The 21696-nt window shown below is 40.0% G+C and overlaps 2 protein-coding genes and 1 pseudogene across 2 annotated transcripts; 1 reads left to right on the top strand and 2 right to left on the bottom strand.

The window, feature by feature from the left end:
* The first annotated feature begins 276 nt into the window (after positions 1 to 276).
* Positions 277 to 1463, top strand: LOC101704790 (trace amine-associated receptor 9). Its single transcript, XM_004921089.3, is given in 3 exon segments — positions 277 to 569; positions 572 to 1048; positions 1050 to 1463. Coding segments are annotated over 3 exon segments (1047 nt in total). The 5' UTR covers positions 277 to 296; the 3' UTR covers positions 1347 to 1463.
* A 145-nt stretch (positions 1464 to 1608) lies between these two features.
* On the bottom strand, positions 1609 to 4783 carry LOC101705139 (serine/threonine/tyrosine-interacting protein pseudogene; annotated as a pseudogene).
* Positions 4784 to 6957: 2174 nt separating this feature from the next.
* Positions 6958 to 7989, bottom strand: LOC101708289 (trace amine-associated receptor 6-like). The gene has a single exon (XM_087190296.1). It carries the CDS (start codon positions 7987 to 7989, stop codon positions 6958 to 6960), a length of 1032 nt encoding a protein of 343 aa, XP_087046422.1.
* Positions 7990 to 21696: the final 13707 nt, after the last annotated feature.

Here is a 21696-nt window from a genome sequence, read left to right as displayed (position 1 = left end):
ATATATACATTGGACTATATGCATTGCCAGCCATTTATTTAGCCATATATTTGACTGTATTTTGAATGACTCTCTGCAATGAATTTCTACTCTAAATGCATTTAAAACTTGGAAAGAATTTTTGAAGAGCTTAAAAGGTTATAGATCATATGCTAAAATTTGCTGTAGAAGTTATTCTCATTTTAACTAGAGATTCTTTCCTCTCCCAGAAGGCTTTGAAATTGCCATCTCTTTTTTGTTTTAAATTGCTGAAGTCGGGAATTCGGAAACTTTAAAATAACTCAAACAAGAAGGCAATGGTGAGCAATTTCTCCCAAGCTGATGCTTTGGAGCTCTGCTATGAGAATGTGAATGGATCCTGCGTTGAAACCTCTTATTCCCCAGGCCCACGAGCAATCCTGTATACAGTCCTTGGTTTGGGGGCCATACTAGTAGTGTTTGGAAACTTACTTGTCATTGTTGCGATTCTTCACTTCAAGCAGCTGCACACACCTACAAACTTTCTGGTCACATCCCTGGCCTGTGCTGACTTCCTGGTGGGAGTCACTGTGATGCCCTTCAGCACGGTGAGAGGTCGGTGGAGAGCTGCTGGTACTTTGGGGAGAGTTACTGTAAATTCCATACATGTTTTGACATATTCTTCTGTTTCGCCTCTTTATTTCATTTATGCTGCATCTCTATTGATAGGTACATTGCTGTAACAGACCCTCTGTCCTATCCAACCAAGTTCACTGTATCGGTTTCAGGAATATGCATCATTCTCTCTTGGCTCTTTTTGGTCACATATAGCTTTTCTATCCTTTACACCGGGGCCAATGAAGAAGGGATTGAGGAATTAGTAGTTGCTCTGACCTGTGTGGGAGGTTGTCAGGCTCCCCTGAATCAATATTGGGTTCTGCTTTGTTTTCTTCTGTTCTTTCTACCCACTGTTGCCATGGTGTTTGTATATGGTAAGATATTTTTGGTGGCTAAGCATCAGGCTAGGAGGATAGAAAGTACGGCCAGCCAAACTCAGTCCTCCTTGGAAAGTTACAAAGAAAGAGTGGCAAAAAAGAGAGAGAAAAGCCGCTAAAACCTTGGGGATTGCTGTGGCAGCATTTCTAGTCTCTTGGCTACCATACATTATTGATGCAGTAATTGATTCTTATACGAATTTCATAACTCCGCCTTCTGTGCATGAGATATTAGTGTGGTGTGTTTATTATAATTCAGCTATGAACCCCTTGATATAGGCCTTTTTTTACCCATGGTTTCAAAAGGCAATAAAGCTTATTGTGAGTGGCAAAGTCTTAAGGAGTGATTTGTCAGCAACAAATTTATTTTTGGAAGAAGTAGATATAGATTAAAAAGATAACCACAGGGACTTCAAAAGTGCAGTTCAAAATGCTTAGTTTATAATAAAACTGTAAAGTTTTTTTAAAGAAAGTAAAACCATCAGCGCCGTCTACTGCAGAGGTCTGACATCTTCTTAACATGTTGCAGAGAAACATTTCTGGAAACAACATGTAACTGAAAGGAAACTACTGTGTTTTTACCACTTTACAGTATCATCATCTTGAGTATTTTCTCTTTCAAATAGAAATTCACTCCCTCTGTAATGCTGCTCTTGAGTCAGCCATTCCGTGCGGTTGCCACTTGCATGTTTCCAAAATCATCTTCTTTTTCATGTGTTCTCTTTAAACTGCCTGTAGTACCAGAATGAACAGTAAGGACCTTTCTATCTGGAGTGGCGACATCATCTGTATTGTTAATTTTGCTAGGTAGATGGCTTCATATTGCTGAAGTTGACGGAGAAATCCAGCATTAAGATTAATACAAAATCTTCTTTCTTGCTCATAAGCAAATGCATCTCTGTACTTCATCCCAGAGGTTCCCATAATTATGCAATAACAGAGGCAACACTTCTGGAGGTCCCTGCATTTCCATGGACAAGAACTTTCCTTCCAGTTTGTAAGCTCACATCAATAAATTCCTTAGTCATAGGGAACACCGGATTAGCTGCAATATCCAAGACTAAATAGCTAAATAGTTGTTGAAAATTTGGTTTAATAAAGTTTGCTTCAATATTTTGTCGTATGCAAATTCTATGAGTTATTCCATGTTTCTGTAGTATAGGTAGCTTGTTTTTCATAGCAGAAGAATAAGGGCCTAAGCACCATCCAGGTAAAATTTCCTGCATCTGTCAGAGCTCTCCTAGGGCAGGTCCACTCCTCGGCTAGTCCTTTCACTGAGGGAGCAAGGGGAGCTCCAGCTTCACGTCCTCCAGGGCCCGGGCCTCGAGCGGGCGGAGAGGGCGGGGAGCTCCGGCGGGGCGGGGCGCGGCGCTCGGAGGGCGGAGGGCTCCCAACTGACACTCGCAGGCCAGGGCGCCCCAGCGACTCTGGTGGCGGCGGAGGCGGCAACCGGGAAGTGGAGGTTTGGAGGGCTCCTGCTCGGCCGCCAGGCTGCAGCCGCTGCCCTCCCCCCCCTCCCTCCCCCTCCCTCCCCCTCCCTCCCCCTCCCTCCCCCTTCCCTAGTCTCCGCGCCCCTGGGGCACCCAGAGTCCGGCACGGACACCAGCCTTACCGAAAGTATTTTTTAAACAAATGGATGATCAGTTCTTCTTTCTTCTCACCCATCAAATAATGATCTATTAGTTTTCTACACTTAAAAAAGTCTATCTCTCATTTGTTTTTCTGAAATACAAACATTTTAATAATGAGTAGTCAAGAAAAAGCTAGTTTTAAAAGCCTGTTGAGAAGATTTGGTTAATGTAATTTTATATTTGGGCCGGGGATTTAGCTCAGTGGTTCCGGCACCTACCTCGCAAGCGCAAGGTCCCGCCCGAGTTTGATCCCTGGTACCAAAAAAAAAAAAAAAAAATCTTTCTATATATTTAATGAGAAAAAGTGTTAGAGCATGTAAACTTTCTTAATAATGAATCTTTCTTATTTGAAGTTGGAATACATGAAACAATTATCTCAGAGGTTTATGTGCCTGGCAAGTTTATCTTTGAAAACAGTCTCTTTATCTGCAACGACTGTCTGTAAAATAAAGGCCCACAGCAAATATGCAAGATCAAACTGTTAAGGTTAAATCCCATCTCACCACGTACTAGCTTTCACTTGGTTAAATCACTGATCCTGGGTGTCTCATTTACTTGTAAAATGGAGATGATAAAGGAATATTCTCATTAAGGTTTTAAAGTAATAATGACCATCATGTAAAATGGGTTGTAAATTTTGAAACAAAAGATTTAATAAAAATGTTACTATATTTCTTTGTAGTTTATTGATGTACACGGGGCAAAGAATTTTATAAGGATGTTTTATTTAAGACACTTTCAAAACATGCCTTTAGAGATTGATTTTCCAAATTCATGCAGTCAATCCTGCTAAGCAAGAGGACCACTTGAGTATCATACACAGTGTTGGAAAATATATTGAATGTGATTAAAAATTGGAACTCTAGAGGAGCTGCAGTGTTGTGAGAAGAGCCACTTGACACATTCAGAAGTTGGTGAGAGTTCAAAAGCAAACCCTTCACAGTCAAGTAAAAATTTAAAGTCTCCAGGAGAGACAGCAAAAATCCAAATAAGTAGATTAAATATAGCTACAAAAATAAAAGCATTTTCCTATAAAGATCTTCCAGTAGATTCCTATTATGTGATTTTTCAGAATTGGCATTTTGTTTCTCTTACTGGTAATACAGCAGACCCTTGATTTATGAACTCAATTCCTTCAAGAGGGCTGATTGTAAGTCAAGTTAGTCAGGCTCTCAACACAGCCTTCAAAGTCTCTCTCCTGTAAAATTTTAGGCCACATTTTCTTCTAGGCAGATCTCAGTGTCCTTAGAGACAATGACCCAGGATTTCTCGATTAACCCCACACAGGAAAGGATGTTGTAATGTTCCTTCCAGAACTCTTGAAGGGTTAAATCTGTATGTGAGACCATGTGGATGCACAAGTGGCCAGCATTGAGGTCATAACTCAAGACTTTGTTCATAAGTTAAAACTAAAATTCCAGACATAACCCAAGTTGTTCATATGTCAGGCTGGTCTTAACTCAAGGGTCCACTGTATATGAAAAAGACTTCAGGCAAAAACATTCTGGTGCTAGTAATTGGAACTAAAGCTGGTTTTACCCTAATGATAGGGAGCCTGATATTTTTTGTCCAGTTTGCCACAGTTAGGTTGACCGCTGGAGTACAAGCAGGGTGACAACATGAGACTATATTTATTGGTTGTTATCATGCCATTAATGTATTCATTGCCTTCTAATTTTCTAAGCCCAATCCTCTATTTATGAAAATTAGTTCTGTCAAAAAAGGTTTCTACTCTCCTATTTACTTATACACGCTTGAAGACTCACCAGAAAACTTTCCCACTCAAAAATAAAGTCCAATTTAGCTCTGTGTTGAGCCCTTCAAATCATAACGCAGCATGTGAGTGAGAAGACAGTGAACAGAAATGATTAGCAGGGCTTGCCTGGCACCATATCGATAAGGGCAGCCTCACAAGATTTCAGTAATTTAGGGCCATCTTCTGGTTTTTACTAGACTGGCAGGGGTGTGGCAGGATGGGGGAGAAATGAGTAGCAGGAAGTTCAACCATGTAATGTTCATTGTTTCTCTGCCCCTGAGGCAGCATTCCTGACACTTTTCAAGTCCTCAGTAATAAAATTGAAAATGTGTCACCCATGGTATTCTCAAAATTATTTTCCTGAAAGAAAATTATATATATAAATCATTTCTAACCCGTAGCCATTTCTGAGATAGGTGCTTACTCACTATTATGCTCGTCATATGTTAGAAAAAAATTAAAATCTTATTTGGAAATCAGTGAGAGAAAAATACTACAACAATATCAATCAGTGACTCCACAGAAAAACACAAGAAAAAAGAATAATAACGTGTATACACAACGACTTTAGCACCATTTAGCTTCATTGTACAAAATACTATAAATACAAATTTAAAAATGACTTTTTTCAGTAAACAACATTAGAGAAGGGATAATGTAAAATTATAGCATACATTGTCTATACATTTAAAAATACAGCCATAGGATTATGGGGCCTGCAGCATTCTAGGGAAGTGAAATTCAATAATTCTTCTTTCCCCAGGTTTCACATTCTGCAATTTCACTTACCTGCTGTGAACTTCAGTCAGAAAATATGAAATGAAGGATTCCAGAGAAAAATTCATAATTTTAAGTTGAGTATGTGGTGTACATGCCACCTGCCTGCTACTTAGCAGCCATCATGTTTATAAGATGTACTGTTGTGGTCTCACAATGCTTGTGTTCAAGTAAGCATTATTTTACTTAATAATAGCTCCAAGGCTCAAGAGTAGTGATGCTGGCAATTCACATATGCCAAACAGAAGCCATGGAGTGCTTCTTTTAAGCCAAAAGGTGAAAATTATACAGTTTAATAAGGAAAGAAAAAAATCACATGCTAAGCAAGGTAAGATCTATGGTAAGAGCAAATCTTCTGTAAAATTGTAAAGAAGGAAAACAGAAATTTGTGGTACTTTGCTGTTGCACTTCAGATTCCAAAAGTTACAGCCACAGTGAGTGAGAAGTGCTTAGTCAATCACCTTACTTTATCTCATCCTATGGGCACTGCATAATCTCACATTATTGCAAGAAAAAGAAAAGGTGAACACAGTAAAATAAGGTATTTTGAAACAGAAAGAGACCATATTCACATAAATTTTATTAAACTATAGAGCTATAATTATTGCAGCTTATTATTAGTCATTGTTATTAATTTATAAATTAAACTCATAAGTTTTTGTGTACAGAAAATAACACAAGAGAAATAGGGTTCAGTTTCAGGCATCAACTGGGTGTCTTGGGGTGTATCCTTTGAAACTAAGAGGGGACTATTTGACACTGTTTTTAAGTAACAAAAACTGCTGAGATAAGCTGCAGAAGTGAATTACACACTATGATAGATAATTAAAGTCAACTGCAGACTGTAGAGTGATCATCATGCCAATCTTTTTGTGGCAGACTATTCCCCTTACAAAATTTCTGGGCAGTGTCTGTATTTACTACATGACCCAAGGCTGAACTACTAGTCCTACAACATTGTGAGTGAGCACTCCAATATTCTTCCCAGTTATTAACCAGGAGCAGCTTATCTGCTGTCCCCAAATCTCCTGTGAGGTGCAAGAATTGAAGGAAGAGGGAAGAATAGTCAGAGAAGGGTAGCAAATAAATGGATCCTTGGGTAGTGTCATCACAACTGGATGTGTCTGAGAGGGGCTGACTTGTGTCACCCAAAATTGGTATGTTAAAGTCCTAACCCACAGAGCAACAACCTTGAAAGAAATAATTACATTTAAATGAGGTATCTGGGGTGTGCACTAATGCAGCATGACTGATATCAGTGTATGAAGGTAAGACAAGGATATAGACACATAGAGGAAGAGAATGTGAGCATGCAGTTAAAAACAGCCATCTGCAAGCCAAGGAGAGATTCTTTCAAAAGAAACCAACACAGTAACACTCACATCTTGGATTTCTAGCCTCTAAAACTGTGAGGCAATTCTGTAGTTTGATCACCCAGTTTGTGGTACTTTGTTATGGCAGTACAGTATTGGAGGAGAGAAAGGGAAAAAATATACCCTTTGAAGATAAATGACAATTGCATACAAAAGAGAAGATCATTGGAGATTTCATTACCCCCCCAAAAAAGAGATTCAGAATTCAGCAAATTAGAAGAAATTAGTGGGTGTGTCAAGGATGTATACAAAATGTACAGGCAAGTGACATATATAAACAACATCACTATTTATTATTTAATGCAATACGTATCTTCACAATGGTTTAACAGTTTACTCTCCTAAAGCTGTCTAATTTGAAAAATAATATACCTCCTCAATTTTGAGTTGCATTTATTTCTTACTTAATTTCACTATAAATACTTAATTCTGAAAATATTGTTAATTTTCTCAACTTGTACTTACACTTACTCTGAACCAAAACTTGTGGCTGATGAATGTCCCTTTAAAAATTCTCTGCTTAAAATGAGTTGTATGGCTTTCCTAAACCAAGGAAAAAATAAAGCATAAATCAAAGGATTCATCGCTGAGTTATAATACGCACACCAACAGCAAATCTCATAGATATAGGCAGGGGTAATAAAGCCCATATAAGAATCAATTACTGACTCTATCGTATATGGTAACCATGAGATTAAAAATGCCACCACTGTGATACCCAGGGTTTTAGCTGCTTTTCTCTCTCTTTTGGCCACCCTGGTTTTGTAAGAGCCTAAGGATGATCCTTTTTTGCCTCTAGCATTTTCAATCTTTTTAGCCTGCATTCTGGCTACCAGAAAAATATTACTGTATACAATTATTATAACACAGATAGGTATGACAAGTAACAGAAAATCTACTAAAACCCAGCCTTGATTTATAATGGGCTGACAACCTCCAATGCAGTTGAGCGCACTGGATAATTCCTCCAGCCCATCGTCATTGACACCTGTGTAGAGCATGGCACCAAAGTACATAATGGGCAAGATCCAGGAGACACCGATGCAAATGCCTGACACAGACACCGTGAACTTGGTGGGGTAGACCAGGGGGTCAGTAACAGCCATGTACCTGTCCACGGAGATGAAGCACAGGTGCAAGAGAGAAGAGTAGCAGAAGGCCACATCACAGCATGTGTGGAAAGTGCAGAAACTCCTCCCGAAGTACCAGCAGCTCTCCACCGACCTGACCATGCTGAAGGGCATCACAGCGACTCCCACCAAGAAGTCAGCGCAGGCCAGAGAGGTGAGGAGGAAATTGGTTGGTGAGTGCAGCTGCTTGAAATGGAGGATGGAAGTCACGACCAGGAGGTTTCCTAACACAGCCAGTACAGCCCCTAAGCCAAACACCACATAGAGAAGCAGCCGGGGCCCAGGTGAGTAGGGGGTTTTCACGCAGGAGCCGTTCACATTCGGGAAGCAGAGCTGCAGAACTGGAGGTGGGGACCGGTTGTTTTTCATGGTACTGCTTATATGTGCGGAAGTTCTGCCCTTGATTTTCAAAACTGAGTAGGATTCTAATCCTACACATTAACCAGTAGTGTGACAGAAGGAATTCTCAAATATTATCCCTAATATAATATTTCCATTTTATGATAAATTCCAAAAGTTTAAAGAAAAAGTCCAACAAGCGTAGCATTTTGCAGACGTATTGTGACAGATCTCAAGTAACAAATACCTTATCTCTTAATTGGATACAATACCCTCTTACACAGAAATAACATCTTATAGTTTACTTTTACCTCTAGAATTTCTCTGAGCAGCTCACTGATGTGGGACGCGATCATGCATTTGGCATCCTGTAGTTTTATATCTAGGAATATGTGGCCTGCAGTACTGCCTAAAGTATGGAGTTCACTCAGATCAACAGATGTCACCCATGGCAAAGTCCCTCGATAGATTCCCTGTAGTGCAAGGTGTGAACATGTAAGATTATTTTCAATGGTGATTATTAGGAAAGTCATTGGACAAATAATTCTCAATTCTATATTACATTTAATTACCCTTGTTATTTCAGGCCAAAGATTTCTTTATCCTACCTGTACAGACTAGAATCACTCTTATGTTCCCAACAATGCATGACTTACGGACTTTATTGAATTTTTATTATGAAGAGACACCATAATCTGACACACAGATTATAAATCAGACGCACAAGTTTAAATATCACATTGTTTCTCTTGTATGAGAAACCCAAAGGGTAAATCAGGAGCACAACAGAGGATAGATATTTGGAAGTAGGAAGAACATGATCAAATGGAAAGGGGAACAGGGAGGGGGGGAGAGGGAAGGAAAGGAAGGGAAAAGGAAAAAGAGAACCAAAGGGAAAAAAATGGAAACAAAGCTTGCGTAAATGGGGAGGGCAATAAGGATTGAAGGGAGGGGAGGGGAATGGGGAAAAAAGAATTAAGATACATTATGTACAGGTAGAAATTCCCTATGATGAATGTGATCAATATGTATGACAAATATGCACTAATAAAAATAAAGTTAAAAAAGATCCAATAGGGTGCAAGCTTTAAAGGTCAACTTGGTTGCTTCTATCTTGTTAAGAAACATATCTGCGTCTGGAGTGGATACCACAAGCAGAAAAGATAAAATTCAGTGGGGGGTAAACATGAGATTGATGAACTATGTTGCAAAAAAGCATTAAAAAATTGCATAGAGACAGCACATTGATGAGGACCCCTGTTCTCTCAGGACATTGTCACTAGGAGCACACCTAAAACCTGTCTCCATCCCTGAGACAAATGAACAATGAACCCTTTGAATACACAATTATTTGTGATTCTTGGGAGTTGGTCCTTCTACCTCTAATGTTAAAGAAACATTGAAAAAGAATTGTGGGGGGCAGGGGATTTAGCTCAGTGGTGCCGCCACCTGCCTCGCAAGCACAAGGACCCGAGTTCCATCCCTGGCACCAAAAAAGAACAACAAAAAACCCCAAAAACAGTGTTGGAAGAATTATGAGGAGGAAGTAGGAAGATGGGAAAGATTCTTTGGGAGCATTCCCAACCTTGGAATGATAGAGCAATGCAGAACAAGGAAAAGCATCTTCAGGCTTACTGAAGACTAGTTCACCTCCAGCAGTGGAAAGGTAAAACATCAGAGAGATTTGTGAACTTGCTTTGCACATTATAAGGAGTGAAAGGTGTCTTTATTAGTCTATCTGGCCATCTGATAGCTAACCAATAAAATTAACACTTAACCAAAAATTCTTTTATATTTCTCCTAATATCTTCTGAAGGTCTGATTTTGTAAAATGATGTCAATTGCTTGTTTAGGCAAAAGCTTATGCCAAGCTCTGTCAACTTCAACACTATTGACATTGGGTTCTAATAACTCTTGCAAATAGGGAGCTATTTTATAGGTTTTGTGTCAGTAAAATTCCCCATTTGTGCCAGCCAAAAATGTTTCCAGATACTGACAAATGATCTCACGGTGTAAAACCAACACTCATTGAGATCATTGTTTTAAGCATTGAAAAATTACTCAGTGATTCCTGAAATTTTGATAGAGAAATAATTTTATACCTTCCTCCCATCATTCTGAGATTTATTCCTTGATTTACCTACTTAAAATATACTTAGTACATGTCTTTAATGGGTAATTAAGTAATTAATAAGATACATGATCCATTTCTCCATGAAGCTTGAGATCTTAGGAGTGTAATGTGGAGGTTAAGATGGAGTTTCAACTGTATTGGCTTTGGGATCTGTCCTGGGGATTGGTGAAGCACACTTCTAGATATGCATGGGTGGGTCAAGGAGGTGTGGTCTTGTGTCTATATCTGGTCCTTACCTCTTTTGCATGGGCTCTCTTCCTCTGCCCTGCTTCCCAGCTGCCATGATTGAAGCAGCTTTGTTCTACCACACATGCCTACCATATTTATTCCTTGGAGCTAACTGATTGCAGATTGAAATTATGAGCTAATTTAAACTCTTCTCCTTTAACTTGTGGATGTTGAGTCTTGTGTCTCACAAAAAAGAAAGCTAATACAGAAAATTTGTACCAGAGAAATCCTAAATGTGTCATTGCTGTGACTACCTGGCCATGGTTTAGAGGCCTTTGGAACTGCTTGCAGGAGGAGTTTGGAAAGGTTTAGAGATGCTGGCTAGAGAACAATTAGAATGCTATAGTGACCTGACAGGAGATTCTGGTCAGAGCTCAGAGTAACAAAATATCAGTAGGAATGCAGACAGTAAAGTCCAGGGATAGGAGGTATCATTGGGGTAAAAGGACTCCAATGGGAGATGAATAAAAGCCCATGTGTGTTGTGCTCTGGCAGAAAATGTGCCTATATTTTCCCCATGTCCTGAGACTTTGCAGAAGACTGAGATAAAGGGGATTGGATTGATTAATTTGGCAGAGGAAATTATATGACAGACTAATATTTAGGCTGTGGCATGAGTACTAACTCATCAGTACTGGCTGCTTCTAGCCAGATTTAAAGTGATAATCAGGGCCAAAAGGCAGAACAAAAAATTTGAAAAAACTTAAATTTTGGCTTCACTTGGTGTAAAGTTGTGGCCAAAGGAGGTGTGGCTGCTGAAGAGATCAGTGTCAATGAAAAGACTCCAAGTACTTTGTACAGGGACAAGGAAAAGATGCCTTGAAAGCGTCTCATAAGTCAGACTCCACCCATTGCAGGTTCAAGGGTGCAAAGGTTTCAACATTTCTTTGAGAAGAGCATCCTTAGGCCTGTCAAGAAGGACCTCTAGGAAATTGATTCCTAGAGATTCATTTCACCATACCCAGAGATCCAGGCACTCAAAGACCACTGTAGCCATGGTCCAAGGGTGCCTGTTACTGCTTCTGTTGACAGCAGAACTTGGTGTATTCCATGTGACCCTGGTCTTACTGGGATACAGAATGGAAAACTTGTGCAGTCCAGGTGACTACTTGGATTTCAAAGGAAGGCTTTGACAAGAGTTGTTGAGAGAGTAGTGGATGAAGCTGTGGGAATGGAGACAGTGCTGCAGTGGAGGGTCCAGGAAATTAGAGATACCATGAATATGGAACATCACTGAGGAAAGCTACAGGCCTTGAATGGAACCAGTGCAAGAGAGAGGCAATATGGGCTGCAACCAGCAAGACCATAGAGGCTTGTTTAAACTATGAGGTAAAAGCACGCAAGCTGTGTGAGAATCGAATGGTTAAACAAGTTTAGATTAGTGAAGCCTATTGTCTGGCCATGTCCTTCCCCTTTCCCCAAGAAAAACTGCCTAGCCTTGAGATAGCTCCTGGCCCAAACTGCTATTCTCCTGCTTTTTCCTCTTACACTGATATTTTAAATAAAAGCCAGAGAGTTCTTGGCTTGATGGCTTTTTCTTCTCTCAGAGTCTCCCTGATGGCTGGGCACTCTTGGTGGAGAAATAGCCCCTCTGGGTCTCTCAGTGTCTAAACTAAGTCTTGTCTCTGCTTAATCGTTTTTCATCTTCATTGTGACACTTTCTTATTTCTCATTTCCTTCCCTTTTCCTGCTTCTATTACATAAGAAGAAAGAAAAATTAAAGGGCAAAAGAGCCAAATAATTCTATACAAATTAGTTCTGCAATGGCCTCCACCCTTCACTTGGTGCACGTGGCCTCTGTGTACTAAAACCCAAATCATGTGCTCCATACACCACCAACCTGACTCCTTCAGTAATCTGTGCAGGAGCACCCCATGCACCAGGATCCTGGAGCTTGTGATTATTCTGGTTTGAACTCTTCAAACATCTTCCTCATCTCCCATGGAAGGTGTCAGAGACACTTGGTGGACCTTTAGGTGGGGCATCTGCAGAAAGGGCTGAGCCTGACAGCCTTCCACCTGTTCTCTAGGCCACCCGGAATAGCACCTTTGCCCACTGCATAATCACAGCATCTGCTTCCTTCCCCTTCTCCCATCAGTCCACTCTTGCTCTCTCCAGTCTCCCCACTTCTACCTCCATCTGCCCAAGATGAGCACAGGGCAGGTCCCCAAGACTACTGAATAAGGAAAGTGAAACAGGGAAACAGATTTGGATCTTTCTACCATTACTTCCTCCAATGGAATGGTCCCCAGATGCAAAAGCCCACGTGGTTTCCCCTCATGGACAGACTAATCAGGAGTGGGAAGCAGGCAGCTGGAGTGGCTCACCCACATCATGGTCCGTGTGGTGAGCAGGCTTCCCCGGGGAGTGACCCCCACCTCATCACCGAGTCTTCATCCCTACGGCTGTCGCAGAGCATTGCCGCCCAGGCCCCTTCACTGTGGGACATGAAAAGCACTTTTGTCCCACGATCACTGTGCTCTTCTTTCTATTGCTGCTCCATTCTGGAGGGGGTGGGGCTGCATGAAGCACAGGAGAAGGGGGAAGGAGTGGAAAACTGGACGGAACCCTTCCCTCCTCCATGTCCCATGTCCGAGGTCTGGATGGCATCAGAGCAAGAAAGATGAGAGGAGAGATGACTTCAAAGTCTTAATCACAATTAGAGGGGACTTTGAATGGGCTTTAAATCTGGAAGTTGAGGGGAACGCTTTGAGATCTGCTTGGATTATTATAAAAATGGAGAAAGGATTAATGGAGTAAGTTTCCTTGCTGGAGTAAAGATAATAGGAGAGCCATTTTATGTTTTTTATGTGCTGGACTTAAAATATCCCATAACTGGGGACACATTCAATGGACCACAGTTCCTAACTAGATGGAGGGAAAGATGGCCCTGATGACTAGAGTCTTATTCTTTAGGGTTTATTTTCTTGACTATTTGAAAAATTCCCATCAGGCCACATGGAGATCTCATTCAGTGTTAGAAAGCCCATAATTGAAGTACCGTGTAATAATCTCTATTCATCCTTAAATTTCCCCTATATAAGCTTACATGACCAAAAATCAATTTATTCTTGAAGTTTTCCTCAAAATGTGATCACTTAATTTCTGGGTCAATATTCAGATTTAATATCCAACACTAAAAAGTAGTGTGGCTCCTTTGTCAAAGATGAGGTGGCTGAGTGTGTCTGGAGTTGTTTCTGGAGCCTAACAGAACATTCTTGTAAGGGGGTGGGGCCTAACAGAACATTCCATTAAGGGGGCAGAGCCTAACACAACATTCTTGAAAGGGGGCAGAGCTTAACAGAACATTCCTGATAGGTCACTCAGTTCAAACAGCTGCAAAACATTTTGATCCTTTGGGCACGAGCACTGCCCAGCAGCACAAAGTGTTTACATTCCTGGAACAAAACATTCTGAGGAAAATAAAATGGAGTCAAGGCAAGTAAAAGGCAAGGGCTATCTTATTGTGTATTTTTGCTCTAACACCAGACCTACATAATGAGACCTTGCCCCCCAAAAAAGTAATTTCACATGGAACCTTATTAACATATACAACTAATACATGTTAATACTTTTTTAAAAATGTGTTTTCAAAGTGTCGGGGAATTTAGCTCAGTGGTTCAGCCACCTGCTTGCAAACGCAAGGACTTGAATTTCCAGGAAGAAATTTGGGAATATTGCTTCCCTTTCAATTTCATTGAAGAGTTTAAACAGTAGTGGCAGTAGTTCCTCTCTAAATGTCTTGTACAATTCAGCAGTGAAGCCATCAGGGCCTGGGCTTTTCTTAGTTGATAAGTTTTTAATTACATTTTCAATTTCATTGGTTGATATTGGGTTGTTCAGAATTTTTAGGTCTTCTTCATTCAACTTTGGTAATTCATATGTATCTAGGAATCTGTACATTTCTTCTGTGTTGTCCATCTTATTGGTGTATAGGTTCTGGAAGTAGGTATTGATGATCCTCTGGATTTCTGCTGGGTCTGTTGTAATTTCACCCTTTTCATTCCTAATTGCATGGATTTGGGCCTTTTCTTTCCTTTTTCTGACAAGGTTGGCTAAAGGTTTGTCAATTTTGTTGATTCTTTTGAAGAACCAACTCTTGGCTTCATTGATTTTTTTGTATCGTTCTTTTAGTCTCCATTGCATTGATTTCTCCTCTGATCTTTATAATTTCCTCCCTTGTATGAGCTTTGGGTTTGTCCTGCTCTTCTTTTTCTAGAAGCTTGAGGTTCAGCATAAGGTTGTTTAATTGGGCTCATTCTGTTTTCCTAATATGCATATTCACTGCTATGAATTTCCCTCGTAAGACTGCTTTCATTGTGTCCCATAGATTCCTATATGTTGTATTGTCATTGTCATTTAATTGAAGGAACTGTCTGATTTCTTCTTTAATTTCCTCTGTGACCCATTGGTTATTCAGAAGTGTGTTGTTCAATTTCCACATGTTTATGAAATGTTTTGAGTTTCTTTTGCTATGGATCTCCAATTTCATCACACTATGGTCTGATAATATACAGGGGATAACTTCAATTCCTTTGCACTTACTTAAACATGTTCTATGTGTGAGTATGTGGTCTATTTTGGAGACTGACCCAGCTGAGAAGAATGTGTATTCTGATTTTGTGGGGTGGAAGACTCTGTAAACATCTGTTAAGTTCATTTGTTCAAGAGTTCGATTGAGTTCCAGTATTTCATTCCTTATTTTTAGTCTAGTTGATCTATCTATTTGTGACAGTGGGGTGTTGAGGTCCCCCAATACAATTGTATTAGTGCATGTGTGACTTTTCATGTCCATTAGTATTTGTTTTATATAGTTGGGCACACTAGTGTTTGGTGCTTAGATATTTATGATTGTCATCTCTTCCTCTTGGATTGTTTTCTTTACAAGGATGTAGTGTCCTTCTTCATCTCTCTTAATCAGTGTTGCTTTGAAATCTACTTGATCTGCAACGAGGATAGCTACTCCTCCTTTTTTTTTTTTGGTTCCCATCGCATGGAGTATTGTTTTCCACCCTTTAACTTTCAGTCTATGAGTTTCATTTTGAATTAAGTGTGTTTCTTGTATTCAGCATATTGTTGGATTTTTCTTCTTGACCCATTCTGCCAGTCTATTTTTTTTGACTGGTGAATTGAGACCATTAACATTGATGGTTATAACTGAAACGTATTGACTTGTCATTGCCATGAGTTTTTCTTTTTGTTGGGTTGTCTCCCTTTACATTTAATTTCTTGCCATGCCAGATGAAGCCAACAGTCATTCTGCTTTGCTTCCTGGGGTTGTGATCCTCAATGTCTGTTCCTAGGATATTGTGTAAAATTCTTTGGAGTGCTGGTTTGGTATTCACGAAGTTCCTAAGGTCCTCTTTGTCATGAAAGTATCTTTCTCCATCCATTTTGAAAGATAGTTTTGCAGGGTACATCAATCTGTGTTTGAGGCTGTTTTCTTTTAGGGCTTGGAATATGTCACTCCAAGCTCTTCTTGCCTTCATGGTTTGTGTTGAGAAGTCTGCTGTGATTCTGATGGGCTTTCCTTTGTATGTGATTTGTTTCTTTTCTCTAACTGCTTGTAGAACTTTGTTTTTATGTTGAGTTTCTACAATCTTAAAAATTATATGCCTATGTGTATATTTTTTTGACCAAGGCTATTTGGAGTCCTATATGCCTCACTTATCTGTATGTCAAGCTCTTTTCCCCTGCTAGGGAAGTTTTCTGCCATTATGTCTGTGAAGAGACTTTTTTATGTCATCTCCACTCTCTCCTGTTTTTTCATTGAGCCCAATCAGTCTTATGTTATTCTTCTTTGCATCATCTAGCAGCTGCTGGATTGATTTCTCATGTTCCCTTATAATTTTGAAGCAATTTTTCTTTTCCTGGTCGCTAATTGCAATCTTATCTTCTATATCTGAAATTCTGTCCTCACATTGGCTCATTCTGCTGTGTAGACTTTCAGTGGAGTTTTTCACGTCCTGGAAATCTATTTGCATCTGTTTTATGGATTCCACTTGTTTCTTATGTTGGGATTCCATCATGTTCCTGAGCTCCTCTCTAGATTTATTAATCATGTCTTGCACTAGGGGCACAATTTCTCCTGTTATCTGAGAAATTATTTCTGATTTCATTTTTTCCAGATCCCCTTTTGTTGTCAGTTCAATGGGTCCAGGTGGTTGAGTATCAGAGTGTTCCATCTCATTTCCCTTTGGGGTTGCTGTAGGTGATCTGGAAGTCTGGTTTTGAGACTTATTTACGTGTTTTCTCATTTCAACTGGGGCGCGGGCCTCTTAGCGCCTGCGCTGATTACCTCCTCTGAGCTGGGTGAGGTGGGACAGGGGCTGGGAGCAGCGGTAGGGATGGTGACCCAAAAGCCCTTTCCTGTGGGCTGGGAGCAGCGGGAGGGATGTTGGTGGGAAGCCCCTTCCTCTGGACCAGGAGCAGTGGAATGATGGCTCAGAAGCCCCTACCTCTGGGCTGGGAGCAGCGGGACTCAGTACCTTGGTCTGGTGTTCTCTGCGTCTTTGTAGTGTGGAACCAGGTGGCTACCTGTCTGCAGCGGGGTGATTCGGTGTCTTCAGTGTGACTCAGGACCTCGGCAGGGCATGCACAGACCTGCCTGTCTGCATCGGGCCGATTCGGCCTGTTCTGTGAGACTCAGTACCTCGGCGGGGCGTGCACAGACCTTCCTGTGTGCAGTGAGCTGATTCCGCGTATTCCGTGAGTCTGGGGACCTCGGTAGGGCGTGCACAGACCTGCCTGTCTGCAGCGGGCTGATTCGGGCTGATTCTGTGCGAACCAGGACCTCATTAACTCATCTCTTATGCTAATTTAACAAAGGTACTGACTGCCCCAAACAGTGTTCCCTCAGGGAAGTATGGAGTTTAATTATTGCAAACCTCTAAAGCCCCTAAGATTGAATCCCATAGTGCAGAGCGAGGCAAGTAAGCAACTTTTAAATAACTATTGTGTTCATGCCAAAGTCCAAAATATGCCCTTCTAATGTGCTGTCCATGGATGTTTTTATAAAATAGAATTGGAAATAATATGTGTAATTGTAAATCTTTAAGAATTTCAAGGCCACAGTGTTCAATCTGATTAATTTTTGGAGATTGTCTTTTCATTTTGTGAGAATTGTTTATTAATATTCTCACATCAAGGGTCACTAAGACTCTTTCAGGTAAACGGTTCATGCCTTCCTACTCTGATTTGTGTTAAAGAACTAAAGTGCAGTTGAGCAGTAATACCTAGACTCTTTCAAGTTTAGTCTTAATAATTCCAATTTGGAAAAGTGAGAGAATAAATGTATTTTCCTCATGGACTTAAAGAAAAGAGAATTTGGAATGGAAGTAATATCTTCTACATTTTGTTTCTTGGGTTTTGTTGTTGTTGTTTAAATGAGAATAACTGGAAAGTTTTTTAAAATATAGAAGAATTTTCAGAACGAGGATATTCTAGTATATGACACTATTTTACCATTGACAAATTTCTTTGTCCCCTTAGAAGCTAGATGAGAACTCATCTTAGTCTTTTTTTTTTTTTTCTGACAGTTTGCCCAGGTTGCCCTGGTTGGGTGAAAAGGTTCCTCCCAACTCAGCCTCCCCAGTGCAGGGAAGAGAGTACTGTGCACCCACCTGGCTTCTATCTTTGCCTTTGATAAGATTTTTCTGACATATAACTTCTGGACATTTTCTGTAAGAAAATTTATTAAATTAGAATTTCCTACTTTTAATATTTTATACTATAGAATGTAAAATTACTTTCACTTTGGTCTTAAGAACATGCTCATTGCCTTGAAGTAACACAATATGCTGTGTTTTAATAATTTCCAGTCTTACAGAGCAAAAAATATAATATGTCAAATATAATGATGGAATTGCAAAGACAATAAATATATGTTCATAGTCATACCAGTAATTTTTTCATTCCTCTATTTATTTGTAAATTGTCCACTTGAATATTAGAAACATTTTCTTTTTATCTTGAATTTTCAAGAGCACTTTAAAGATCAGTTTTTCATTGTCTGAATTTAGGATGTACAAAATGATGCTTTAATATACATATACAAAGTATAGTGATTCTTAAAGTTGTTTCACATACACATCACCTTCCTTGTTAATGCCTCCTTTTTCAGGGATTAGAGTATCTGCACCTTATTGTTATTTTTAAAATGATAATAGTACTTTGAATGATGCAGCAAATACTTTCTCGTGTTTTGTTGTATTTTAACACTGTTAGTGAGGTTGCATTAGATCTGCATACATTCAAATGCAATGTAGAAGTGCAAAGGAAACTATACTAAATAACAGAGATAATGCTGATGAATATGTGAGGTAAAGGAAAATTCTGGGATTCATAGTCACTGGAATTGATCCTGTCAGTAAACTAAAGAAATCGTAATCAGAAGCCAGGAAGCAAACTAATTAAAATCGGCTTCATTCACTTGGAGTCTCCTTGGAGGCCTCAACTTATTGTCCAGAATCCTATTGGAGTAAGTTTTGCCCGTGTCAGTTTCCTGGACTCCCCCGGCCTCATTTCTGGTTCCTCACAGACCCTGACACTGAAACCTTTCTGCACTCCCAGCCCTTTGGGTTGGCACCAAGCCCTGGTGTCTGTTTCCTGCCCTGCCACCTGGCACTTCTGAATTTTCTTGTTTCCCTGAGTACCACAAGGCTTGGGTTGTGTGCTGGTCCATTTTGTGACACTTGCACACTCTCTTCCTTTTCTTGAATGGAATGTCCCTCTTGTCCTCTTCTTCCACACTCAAAGCCCATGGACCAGCGCCCACACAGGGGCTCTGTAACAACTTCCTCTTCCAGGAGAAGAAACACAACCAGAAGAGATTTTCCTGTCCAGTCTCTCCTACTTCTGACTACAGGAATAGCAACTGGGAAATGAAGTGAATAATGAGCAGGTGGTTTACTGAGAACAGATCTGGACAAAGGGAAAGGCTGGTTCCAGAAGCCGTGTGCATAGAAAACCTAGTGAAGAGTGAGGGAGTTTGCAAGTTCCCATTTCCAGTGTAGCTCCTGTCCTGAACAATCGGCAAGTGCTGCTGTGCTGCCTGGTGGTGTTCTGTGTCTTAGCTCACCTTTGCCTTCAGGGCCCAGCATGTAGGAAGCCATGTCAGGGTGGCTCGCTAGGTTGTGCAGCTCTCTGATCCTGATGACAGAAGCTGCCGGGCTCAGACTGGACGTTCTCATACTCTTCCTCTTTCTTGCTTTCTGTCCCTGCACATTTTTGGCTGTGCACAGTGCAATTTGAAATATGTTATCCACATGTAATCCCTCAAAATTATTTTCTTTGATGAAAATACTGTATAAAATGCATTTTCCTTTGCTATTACTGACACAATACTTATACAAAATTATGCTCAAGTTTGTTAGAAAAGAACTAAAAGCCTCATTAGAAACCAGTAGTGCTTGTGTAAGTTCAATTAGTGAATCCACAGGTAAACATAAGAAATAGGATATGCACCAATACTCTGTATAATTTAGTTTCATTGAATAGAATACTCTATATAAGTCCCAAAATGATTTTAGTAAGTCAACAGTATAAAATATTTCAGAAGGAAAAATGGAAAATTATACCATGTATTTTTTATACTCTTTTAAAAAATTGTCCGGGTTTAGCTTACTACCTTTTAGAACTATAGCTCTACCCCTGACATAAAAACAGAGATTACAGGCATTTATTGTCCTATAATTGTTAGTGTATTTAAAGTGTAAGTGTACTTGGTGATTCTGAATTATATTATGAATATTACCTAAGACAATTTACTACTATATTCATTAAAAATTCTATATGTGAGACATCTGTTTCCAGTAATGATGAAATAGTTTCCATAGATCAATTCTCCCAGTGAGAAAGTCTAGGAGGTCTGGAAAATGTATTTTTAAAAATCTTTAAAATATTAGACACTTATAAAAATATTCAAGAATTATTCATGATGGAGGAAAAAAGGACATTTGGAGAGGTGAATTTGAAATTTAGGGTGACTTTATTTTACACAATTTGCCAATTCCAGATGAAACACATGAATGGATGAGGAGTCAGGCAGAGCTTTGACAACCTCCTTAGGTTAACAGGAAACAGTTAGAGTTTGGATCCTAAGGAGAAAGATGACCCGAGGCCACACCGACCACCAGTGCTTGTGGTTATTAGGCCCTGCAGCCCTAGGATTCCCTTCACATCAGAGGACAGCTTCTCTTCACATTGTCTCAGTTCTATGAGGATGATCAGAATGATCCCATATTGCTACTTCCCCAATCTATATGCCATACGCAAATGCAATCTGTCTCTGAGGACGATCATATCATCTCAGTCCTCCAATTATGAAACTAATTTTTCATAAAGCATGTATCCAACTCAATAAAATAACCAGGAACAAAAAGACTCAAGATACCTGTGTGGAAACCACAGAAATAATAAAACAAATAATAATAAAAATATAGAAAACTCATGATGTACAATGATGGATTTGAATAAATTTCAGGATTTAAAATAACCATACTAAGCATATTGAAGGTAATATTCAAATTTGGAAATGTCAATAGAGAAGTGTGAATCATTTGGAGATTGAAGTTCTAGATCTGAAAATTATTGCTCTCTGCTTCTCAACCACACAGACATTGGTTATACAAAAGTCAGAACGTACAAAAATATTTTCTGCATGCTGCCTGGCCCTGGTTCTTGACTTCCATAGTTAAAAATCGATGCCAAAACTCAAGTATGGTGGGACAAACCTGTAAGCCCAGTACTCTGAGAGGCTGACACAGGAGGATCCTGAGTTTGAGCCCCATCAGAGCAACTGAGGGTGTAGAGATCAAGTCTAAAAACAATAAGTTTAAAAAACAAAAGGGTTAGAGATGTAGCTCAGTGAGCTCAGCATGAAGGACCTGGCTTCAGTCCCAAGGCTGAAACACACCCACCCTCCCCCCATAAACACAGTGTGCCCCCTGAACTTCAGAGGATCTTCATTTGCCCTGGTAAGAGTGAACACCACACCATTGAGTGTGGAAGTGCCCGGAGAAGCTGAGTCTTTGCACCTGGGCTGCAGACAGTGGAAACCACAGCACCAGGGGATTGGACAGCTGTAGAGGTGGCTCTGTCATGGTGAGTTGTTCAGTGTGAGATCAAGGGAATCTGAGGACATGTGACAAATGCCCTAATAAGAAGCCCAGGGGATAAAGAAGAACCCAGAATTAAAATTAGAAAGTGTTGAATGGGGACAAAACTATGACAAAATAAAGTGTAGCAAATATTGGGGGATACAGAGAGGAAGTGATTGACTTAGGCTATGATGACAGAATTCACATCAAACTATCCACCCTTGAAAGCAAAGATGAGAACTCAGGCACATAAAACAGTATTTACAGCACTGGAGA

This window comes from Heterocephalus glaber, unplaced genomic scaffold, assembly GCF_053883595.1.
Source record: "Heterocephalus glaber isolate CG9 unplaced genomic scaffold, H.glaber_assembly_v1.0 deba00001550, whole genome shotgun sequence".
Lineage (NCBI taxonomy): Eukaryota > Metazoa > Chordata > Mammalia > Rodentia > Bathyergidae > Heterocephalus > Heterocephalus glaber.
Note: the sequence above shows the minus strand (reverse complement) of the source record. Positions and strands in the feature narration are given on the sequence as shown.